The sequence below is a fragment of the Vulpes vulpes genome, chromosome 3 (assembly GCF_048418805.1).
Source record: "Vulpes vulpes isolate BD-2025 chromosome 3, VulVul3, whole genome shotgun sequence".
Lineage (NCBI taxonomy): Eukaryota > Metazoa > Chordata > Mammalia > Carnivora > Canidae > Vulpes > Vulpes vulpes.
In genome coordinates, this window is record NC_132782.1 from 114,164,723 (window position 1) to 114,175,484 (window position 10,762).

At 56.0% G+C, this 10,762-nt stretch overlaps 1 protein-coding gene across 21 annotated transcripts in view; it reads right to left on the reverse strand.

The window, feature by feature from the left end:
* The window catches only part of MAPK8IP3 (mitogen-activated protein kinase 8 interacting protein 3), a 42,987-nt gene extending 33,819 nt beyond the window's left edge, over positions 1 to 9,168 (reverse strand). For all 21 annotated transcript variants that reach the window (XR_012000668.1, XM_072754093.1, XM_072754082.1 and 18 more), the window contains exon 1: positions 8,637 to 9,168. Coding sequence is in view for 20 of the 21 variants with exons in the window: in XM_072754093.1 (XP_072610194.1) it covers positions 8,637 to 8,954 (318 nt within the window). In the remaining variant the exon portion in view is untranslated. The remainder of the gene's footprint in view (positions 1 to 8,636) is intronic.
* Positions 9,169 to 10,762: the final 1,594 nt, after the last annotated feature.

Here is a 10,762-nt window from a genome sequence, read left to right on the forward strand (position 1 = left end):
CCCACCCTGGCCGCAGCGGGGGCCCCGCAAGAAGCAGGCGCTGCGCCCCTGGCGCGACCTCACGCGGGCTCTCCTCATGACCTCTGCTTGTGACCTCTGCTCGCCTCACTGCCCTGCGCTGCCTTTCTGCCTTCTCCCGACCCAGATCCCAGATCCCGGGTGCTTGGGCGCCAAGGCCGAGGCTTCTGCGAACGGTGGCCCCCACATCATCCTTCAACATCTGACACCCGTTCATCCTCCCAAGTCCCCCTTTCAACTTTGTCCTGGTTAGTCCCCCTCGCTTGTCCCAGATGCTCGAGGACCGAGGACCGAGGATTACTGATCATGTAACTCCCTCTGGGGCCAGTGAGGGGATACAGTGGATTTCCAAAAGACAAGTGCTGTTTCTTTTTTTTTCCTTTTTCTTTTTTTAGATTGTATTTATTTATTCATGAGAGCCACAGAGAGAGAGAAAGGAAGAGACACAGAGGGGGAAGCAGGCTCCCTGCGGGGGGCTGGATGCGGGACTCCAGGATTACAACCTGAGCCAAAGGCAGATGCTCAACCACTGAGCCACCCAGATGCCCCTCTTTCTTGGATTTTTATTTTCAGTGGGAGGACCGATAAACACTTGGGGTGTGGGGCTTCTGTGCCTGGGGGCGGCTCCCTTCTCTCTGCCGCAGACTCCCCTGGACAGTGTTGACAGTGATCAAATGCTTACCGGGCACTCCCGGGGGGGCAATGAACCCCCAAGATCTCAAATCACAGATGTTCTTTTACAGCTTTCTTTCCATTTTCCACAACGTTTCACCACGTAGACGTGAAATGCAATACAGGCAGGGGAGCAGGGCGGGACAGCAGCGAGGTGGCTTTAGAAGTGCAGGAGCTGCCGCTGAGGCCCGCTGGGTGGCGCACAGCGTAAGGGAGGGGACACTCCCGTATTCTAGTATGACACACACGTCTATGTGAGAGATCAGGCCACCCTGCAGGAATCCAAGGATCAGGCTGGACTCATTAAAAAAAAAAAAAAGGCAATGGCGCCTCATGCTCAAGTTAAAGGGACCACGGGTTCAGTATCCGCCTGAGAGATGCCAACCAATGGCACTGGTTTAATTCACACTGATCTCCAAGGGTTGGCAAGAAAGACAGAAAAAAAAATCTATATGTGCGTGTTAAAAAAATTTTTTATGAGTATGTTTACATATTAAATAATAATATACATTTTACATATTAAAACACAGGCTATGGCAGCTAGATACTCACACACGTAAAATACATTATACGGTTGAGGACGCGGGGCAGGAGAAGGAAATCCCAACAGCCTGACTGCCCCTCCCTGGGAGAAATTACCCTCCCGCACACAGAGTCCTCTGCAGCCTTCTCGGCAGGGTGCACTGGCTTCTTCCACTTGCTCACCTGCTCAGCCTCTACCTGGCCTTGCTCCGAGGGATAGGGTGCCGGCTGCGGCTGTCGGGCAGATGCGGGGTCTTGCTGCCCAGGAGTGAACGCTGTAGACGCGACAGGGGCCCCGGGCCAGGCATGCACGAGCAAGCACCTGCGGGCCTCCACAGGCTGAGAAGCAGGTGTCGGGAGGCCTGGGGAGAAGAGCCCACGAAGGAGTACAGCGCCCAGGGCGTGTGCAAGGCTCCCAGGGAGGGGCGCACCGGGACGCCCACGACAGGCCCCACTTTGAATTTGTCGCTGCTGATGAGCAGAGCCTGAGCTTGCCAACCCTCGCCACACAAACCCCACTGAATGAGGGGCAGTTCTCTGGGACAAGGACCTGCCCCCACTAAGCTGCCTTCCCCAGATCTCCCGCGTGTAAGAGGTGATGGGTGCGTGGACACCTGAGGGAGATGTTCCCGCCCTGGACTGGCTGGTCCTGTCACCAGCCCCCCACCGCCCCTCCTGACCTCTCTGGGTTTTCTCTTCCTGGGAGCTCCCAGGCACAGCTGCACCTGAGCCCGCCGGGCCCCAGACAAGCAGGAGGGCCTCGGATGGGGCCGAGCCTGGACCAGAAGCGCACCCCCACCCACCAGCAGGAGATGACAACGACACTCATAACGACCCGGAGGAACCGCAAAGTCTTTACGCCAAAAGAAAGGAGCCAGACAGAAAAAGACAAAAACCTGCATGATTCTATTTATATGAAGTTCTAGAAAATATGGAGTAGTCTACGTGAAGAGAAGCAGGCAGGTGGGGATGGGGGAGCTGGGAGAGGCAGGAGGAGACCTCGGGGATGCTGGCCGCGGAGGGCAGGTTCCCGGGCGCAGGTGTGTGGAGACTCTGCAAACGGCACCAATCCGTCCAGTTCATGAGCCTTCTCCCCAATAAGGCTGTTAGAAGGAAGCTCAGAGGAGGCTGCAGCCCGGGGGCAAAGGTCACGCCACGGGCTGTCACACCAGCCTGTTCCTAGCGCTGAGGACTCCTCGCCAGAGTCCTCGCAGCCCTTCAAGAATCTCACCACCCCCCGTGGGTGGGGAGCTCTCCTCTTCGGGGACCGAGCTCACGGAACACTCGAGGGCTGTGTGACGGGGTGCCACCTGCCCCCCCCAGGGGGGGCGCTGAGGGCGCCGTGCTCCATGCCAGCCCCAGTCACATGTGGAGTTTCAGCTAACTCAAGTGACAAAATAGAGACGCACTTCCTCTGTTGCGTGAGCCACATGCAGAGTGTCAGTGGCCCCATCTGGTCATCAGCTACTGAACCCGCCAGCACAAAGCAGAAATTTCCATCCTCCCGGGGGTTGTGTTGGACAGACAGCTGCTCCAGAACCCCCTGCACAGCCCTTACCCCCGGGAGCTGCCCTCCGGAACCCACCGCCACTGGGGGTGGTATGCACAGGGGGCCAGGGGCCGCCTCCCTCCCCGTCTGCAAGCACACAGGGGGCCCCGCCTCTCTTGCAGGTGTGCGGTCAGGGGAAAAGAACCAGCTCTGGGGCGGAAAGAGCTAGAAGGGGGCACCTGGGTGGCTCAGCTGCTTGAGTGTCTGCCTTCAGCTCAGGCCATGATCCCAGGGTCCTAGGATTGAGTCCCACATCGTGCTCCCTGCTCAGTGGGGAGCCTGCTTCTCCCTCTCCCTCTGCCACTTTCCTGCTTGCACAATCTCTCCCTCTTTCTCTGGGTCAAATAAATACAATTTTAAAAAAAAAGGAAAAAGTTAGAAGGGTACTGCTCCCTTGATTGGGCAGAAGGCAGCCAGGGGAGCTGGGGTGAGCGTGGGGATGTGTCCCTCCAGCCCTCACTCATCCAAGCACCTGGCGTCTGGATGTGCTGTGTGAAGCCCTGTGCCAGCCGCCCAGATGGCAGGGTCGCAGAGGAACTGGCACAGCATGCAGAGCAGTGGCACAGAGAGCAGGCCCCAGAGGGAGGTGGGCCTGGGACCTCATCAGAGCGAGACCAGACCTGGCAGGGTTCAAGCAGGAGGGGATCCTCGCCCTGTCTACCCAGTGTAGCCACCCCCCCATCAGCAGGCGGGTGTCCAGTGGTGTCTCCCCCAGCACCACCCCACCCGGGTGCCTACCCCACACCTAACCCCCAAAGCCTGCAGCTGAGCCTGGCACTCAACTACCCTGGCGAATGAGCACACGGGGGAGTGGGAGATGGGGCAGGTGGAGCAGCAGTGTGACAGCTGGAACCAGGACGGTGGCAGAAGAGAAACCAAACTCGGGCCAGAAGAATGGCTGGGACTTGGTGAGCAATGGGCCAGCAGATATGCCTGGAAAGCCACGCTGGACCAGTTGCTGACACTGCCCCAGGGGTCTGCTGCGGTAATGGGCCACTTGCCCGCCTTGAGCTGGGACCCTCCTCTCCGGCACCCGTCCGGCACAGGGCAAGGCTTTCAGAGGCTCGGGGAGGCGAGTGACATCACTCAGGGGACCTCCTGCTGGGGATGTCTGCCCTAGCCTGTCTGGGGCCACACGGAAGCCACACGGAAGCCAAACTGAGGGCTGTCCTAGAAACAAGGGGCCTGTGATGTCACCATCATGGCGGCTGCATAAAGCAGAAAGCGGGGATCCTTCGGTGGCTCAGCAGTTTAGCGCCTGCCTTCAGCCCAGGGCGTGGTCCTGGAATCCCAGGGTCGAGTCCTGCATCAGGCTCCTTGCATGGAGCCTGCTTCTCCCATCTGCCTATTTCTCTGCATCTCTATGTCTCTCATGAATAAATAAAATCTTTAAAAAATAAAAATAAAATTACAGCAGAAAGTGAGGACCTGATCCAGAAGAGAGGAGACTAGGGGGATGAGTGGACCTCGGAGATCGTGGCAGAGTAAGGGGGGGGATGGAGATAAGAGGAAGAGTAACATGGAAAAATGTTCCCAACTGGGAATCTGGGTGCAGGGTTATTTCTGCAATTTCTAGAATTGATTCCAAAACAGGAAGTTTTAGAAAATAACCCAGTGGGGTGTCTGGCTGTCTCAATTGCAGTGTGTGATTCTTGATGTCAGGGTCATGAGTTTAAGCCTCACACTGGGGATAGTTTATTAAAAAAAAAAAGTTTGTTTGTTTGTTTTAAACAAAAAGCACACAAGGGCACCTGGGTGGCTCAGTCAGTTAAGCAACAAAATCTCGATTTTGGCTCAGGTTGCAATCTCGGGGTCATGAGATCGAGCCCCGACTTGAGCTCCACACTCAGCACAGAGTCTATTGAGATTCTCTTTCCCTCTCTCTCTATTCCTCCCATTGCTTCTTCTCTCTCTTCCTCTAAAAGAAATAAACAAAAGCTTTAAAAACAATAATTAAAAAGGGGCACCTGGATAGCTCGGTGGTTGAGCATCTGCCTTTGGCTCAGGACGTGATCCTAGGTCCTGGGATTGAGTCCCACATTGGGTTCCCCACAGGGAGCTGGCTTCTCCCTCTGCTTGTGTGTCTGCCTCTCTGTGTCTCTTATGAATAAATAAATAAAAATCCTTAAATATAATAATATAAAATAACCCACGAAATTCAGGTATTCACTCTAATTTAGAAGTCCTCATTTGGGAAGAACTAACTCATGCCAGTCCTTGACCCCAGTGCTGTCTAGCTGGGACAGTTCTTGCCACAGGAGGATGGGCAGGTGCCAGGGCTGAGGGCCCAGAGGCCTGCAGACCAAAGTGGGCCCTTCCCCACATGCTCGCTCTGGCTGGGAAGCGCCTCTCTTTGCTCTTCTACGGCAATTTGTCTCTATTTCTAAGTCAGATCTGGTTGTTCTCCTGGAGATTCGGTACAGCTATAATGGGCCAACCTTTTTTATTTTTTATTTTTTTAAAGACTTTATTTATTTATTCATGAGCGACACAGACAGAGAGGCACAGACACAGGCAGAGGGAGAGGGAGAAGCAGGCTCCATGCAGGGAGCCCGACATGGGACTCGATCCCGGGTCTCCAGGATCACGCCCTGGGCTGAAGGCGGCGCTAAACCGCTGAGCCACCCAGGCTGATAGGCTGACCTTTAAAGTCAATTGGGAAAGGCTATGCTGGCCACTAACCGTAACAGTCTTGTCTAGAAAAAAAAAATCTAAAAAATTTTTAAGACTGCTTTTAATATTACAACATGGCAAAAAAAAGGGATCACATGCCTTGTCCAAGTAGAGGTGAATTTGCTATTTGTCATGCGGGGAAAGTAGAAGAAAACCCCTGCTTTGGTGGATCAATTCATGCACGAGAAAAGGCAGGGTGACCATCTCTACAGAGGAGGATTAGGGCTTTCCCTCCCTCCAGCTTAATCCTATCCAAATGTTCTTCACGAAGTAAATTACTTTTATGTAACCAGAAACAAACGGTTTGGGGTAAAACTTTCCTCCAGCTGCACACCTTCCTTACGCCACAGGAGATGCCCATGCACACCTGATTGTCTGGTATGAGCTGGGGTATCACTAGTAGTTTTTTTAGGGCTGAGATGATTTTGACGCCGACAATGGCTACTGAACTCACACACAGTCTCTCAAACACGATTTTCCCTCCTATGCACTACGTGCCTGACCTCCGCAAGGAAGAGGGCTCTCTGCTGCCTGGGGAGGCCTCTGCCTGACCTCCGCAAGGAAGAGGGCTCTCTGCTGCCTGGGGAGGCCTCTGCGTGTTCCTCCTGCAGGATCACACTGGGTGGGCATCCACTCGCTCTCCAGTCCTCCCACCCACTCAACCGCACACTTTCCTAATGTTTGGAAATCAGATAAAGACATTTTTAAGGTCTCTGTAGAAATTTTAGAAACCAGCAATAGGTCCACTTGGCTCTGCAAGCCTGAGCAGGACTCGGGGATGTCCCTTACAAGGGTAAAGCCCACACAACCAGAGACCGAGATGCCCCGTGCCTCCATCTGCAAATCCATCGAGGTGTTCTCTCCTGACTCAACTAAACCCACCTCTCCACAGTTCTTCAGGCCAACAACAGCCAATGATGGGACCTGGCACTTGATATGCAAGTAACTTCACATCTGGCAACTCACTCGCTTTACGGAGGTGGCCACTGCGGCCAGACAGCAGCAGACTGGTGGATGGAAGTGCAGCTCCCAAGGGTTGCACTGGTGCTCAAGCCTGCGTCTGTGGACTCCAGGACTCGGCCCTGTTCCCTGGACCCCACTATCTTTAGCCACCATGGCTCCTGTGAAATGAGCCATCCTAGAAACGGAACATACTGGCAATCTCTCGCTGCAGTAATTGTGGGCAGTAAGTGGGGGACAGGGGCATTTGCTCTGCTCGAGGCTTTTTAAACAAAGCCTGCAGATTCTGTTTGGAAGGCTGCAGGCGGCTCGGGTTACCAGCTCTGACTAAGCCTTCTGAAGCAGAGTGGCCAGGCACCGGGAGCTCCTCTGCAATATGGACAGGCCTCCGCCTGTGACGGTCCAGCTCCTGTACTATCAGACACACATCTGTGATCTCAAGTCCCTGCCTAGAAAAAGAAGCGGTCTTTTCCACAAAACCAGAAATGACCGTCAGTTGGATTTAATGAACACGATAAATGCCAGAAAGGATATGGGGTCTGGTCCTTGTCCTTAGTTGTAACATCATCTGAGGTCTTTGCAAGGGCGTCCTATCAGCATTTAATCACAGCCCTGCGCTGGCTAGCCAAGCATTTGTTTGCTTCATGGCTCTCTGCTCAGGGAGCTCTGGGCAGCTTCTCTCAGTAGCTGGGCAGCGTTCGGTCCTGGCCTCAAAGACAGCGTCTTGCAAACCCCACGTACACCCTCCAGCTCTCAGTCCAGGCAAGTGGGAGGCCAGAAGCACAGTCACTCACGGCTGTGCTTGAGCTGCACAGGGCAGAGGCCTGATGTGTACTGAGCTCATTTTTAAGCTAGAAGGTTATAATTCTTCCCCCTTCAGTGGGTTCTGGTTCACAGTGCTGACCACACAGGTACAGAAAAAAAAGAAAACAAACATACTTGAAACATCATCAGTTGGACCTTACACGGCTACAGAGAGGACTCAGAAAAGTGGAGGGCACTGCCTAGTACTAGGGAGGCAGCGACAGCCGCATGGCTGGCCAAGGGGAACCCCAGCATTCCAGTCATCTGGGGGTGCAGCTCTCTGATCTCCCACAACAGCATGATTCAGAAAGAAGAGCCCAGGCCAGGAGTCAGAGTGGACTGGGTTTGGCCTGGCTCTTCCAGGCCATGTGACCTTGGTCCAGCCCCACTCTGAACCCTGAAAACCGATGACCTCATGCATCCCCTTGAGTTGAGAGCTTTAAAGCGGTTGGACAGCTTAACACCCCAGTCAATAAACAGCAGCCTCTTGACAAGACGTCTGAAACCCGAAAGCAAAATTACTACCAAAAAGCAGGAATGCTATAAGGCACACTTTAAGTCTTTATAAACATGCTTTAAACCAAACTGGGACATACACCAACCTGATTTAAGAGAAAACCCCAATACTGAAATCATCTTCTATTCCAATACTAACGTCGAAAATACGTTAGGCCAAACTAACCGAAAAGAAATGTGGCTCGTTTAATAAGAAACTCTGTGTTCACAAACCAGAGAGTATCACCTCATGCCCGGGAATAACAAAACGTCAGAGGGGCTTGGAACACACCTAGGGCAACCGAGTCATTTGACGGAAAATTAAAACCTAGGATGGGCAGGCGATGTGGACAAGGTCACAGAGGCAGAGCAGGGATGGGTGCCCGCACCCACACCCCCCGCATCCTTGGGTCTGGCACACACTGGGCGCAAAATATGTGATGGTGGCCGGCGGCAGGCAGGCGGGGTCTCCCACAAGGTACGGTTCGGGAAGGAGTGATTTCCAGGTTGAGGAGACGTCGGAGCTCGCAAGCAGACATCTCAGAATTCCGCTGGGAATTCTCGGCCTCTCCCACGTAAGCTAACACCGCCCCCCCCAACCCCCAGTGCGGGGACCGCGGGACGGCGACCTCACCCCCAGAAGCCCGCTGCCCGGGGCGCGACCCTAGGGGGGCTCGGGCCGGGTGTTTGCGTCCATCAGCACATTCACCCGTGTCAGACCTCGGGCTCCCCGGCCGGGACGGGCACGGTCTTGTGACATCGTGATACCAGACCTGCCTTTCCCGCGGACCTAAGCCGCGGCAGCCCGGGACGGCGCAGGGGCGGGGGCAGGGGCAGGGGCAGGGGCAGGGGCAGGGGCAGGGGCCCGGCCGCGCACTCCTAGACCCCGGGCGCGGGCGCGCGCGCGGGCGGGGCGGGCAGGGGCCCCCGGCGGCCCACGCACCTCCTCGGCCTGCTTGCGCAGCGCCTTCTCCCGCTCGTACTGGGTGAGCAGCTGCTCGTTGTCCTCGCGCAGCAGCTCCAGCTCCACCTCGTGCTCCTGGTTCTCGCTGAGCACCGAGTCCAGGTTCTCCAGCACGTTGACGACGAGCGGCATGAGCTCCTTGACCACCTCCTCGTCGTAGCAGTGGATGAGGCGCTCAAACTCGCGGTAGATGGAGCCGGCCAGGCCCGACACGCGCTCCGACATCACCGAGCCGGAGCAGTAGTCGTCCTGGTACACCACCACGCCGCCGCCCTCGTCCATCTGGATCTCCATCATCGCGGCCACCACCGCCGCCAGCGCGGCCCGCTGTCCCGCCCCGGCCGCCCGCCGTCTGCAGGCCGCGGCCCGTCGCCTCCCCGCCGCCGCCGCCGCTGGGGCCTCGGGGCTCAGGCGCCGCCGCCGCGGATGCTGCTGGGGATGCGGATGCTGCCGCTGCCGCCGCCGCCGCCTCGCCGCCGCCGCCGCTGGCGAGGCTGCGCCCGTCAGTCAGCGGCCGGAAGTCCTGCCGCCGGAAGTCCCGCCCGAGCCCCGCGCCGCCGCGCCGCTAGGGGTCGCGGAGCCCGTGACGCAAGGCAGGCGGCCCCCGGGACGGAAGCCCGGCCGAGCCCCGCCGGGGGCACTTCCGGTCCGGCGGGACCCCGCACGGCCAGCGGGCGGCTCACACCGTGTGCGGGTTCCCGCAGCCCCCACGGCACCGGCCCCGCGCAGTGACCTGCGTGTGCGCCGGGATCCACGGGGGGCGCGGTCCGCACGCCGTAGGGCTGCAGCGGTCCTCCCGACGTCAGCGCCGCGGCCACACACTCGTACCGCCCACCGCCGGCCCCCCCACCCCGGGGTCCCCTTGGAGCGCAGCCCCCCCACCCCGGGGTCCCTGGGTAGCGCAGCCCCCCGCCCCGGGTCGCCCCTCTTGTCCCCAGGTCCAGGTGCTGCAGTCCTGCGCGTCGCGGTGCTTCTCCAGGTCCCTGTTCACTGCTGTGCCACCCCCCCCCCCCCCCCCCCGGGGCGTCCCTCTCAGCGGTTGCACTTAAGATTTGTGTGTCCTTGATCCTAGTCTTCGCCTTGATGGGCTCCTCTTTCCTCCACTTGTAGCCACTTCTATGAAATCGCATTAGTAAACTTCGTTTTGAAGTCCCCTAATCCTGTCCTGCAGCCTCTGCGGCCCGATTGTGCCGCCTGTTGTGTCGGTTGACTCTTGCCCGGTTGCCGCTCCTTCCCTTCTGAACTAGGATCCTCTGGAACTTGGTGCGGACACTCTGAAGCCTGGATTTAGACTTGCCCCGAGGGACGTGCATTTTCTTTCACTGGCATCTGGGGAACACACAACCCACAACCTACACTTCCAGCTTAGGGTGGGGGAGCACATAGGTAGTGCTAATTCTAATTTAAATAAAAACGCAAACCTGCCATAGCTTAAAGCCAACAGAAACGTCCTAACCCTGGCTTTTACCTGAAGAAATGCTTCCCTGTCGGTGCATCCCAATCTGATTGCACCAGATCAACAAACTCTCCTGCAGATGGTGCCCTGTATATATGATGATACAAATAGACTCCTTGTAACCTAATTTGCTCTATGGGTGGATGCTCACCCACTCCACTAAGAGATAAACTAAGGTTTCCATGTCATCAGATTCAGATGATTGGATTTTGAAATGACTCGGCCATCCCAAGTTTCATGTCCAAAGAGCCTTAAAAACTACCAACCTCCTAGAAACGTTAGAAGCATTGATAAACTGATCCATGAAAAGGACTTAGCACACCTCTAGCAAATAATAGGCATGCAACATAGAACTGTTACATTTATTCTCAAAACGATGAGCCAGGACAAATATATTAAAATTTTCCTATTGAGCAGGAAAGCTTATGAGTGTTGCAGGGAATGCTGAAGACTTAGGCCTTAGGCCTTTCTTCAAAAACACGACCCCTTTGAAGAGTCCCTTAAGTGCTATCTGTAGTCGGGCAGTCCCCACTGTGAGAGGCCAGCTTTGCCACCAACCTTATTGGGTTTTATTACTAACATAATTGGGCAAATTTACTGGAAATCGGCTAAAACAAAATGAAGTTTTAACAAGATGATATGCTGGATA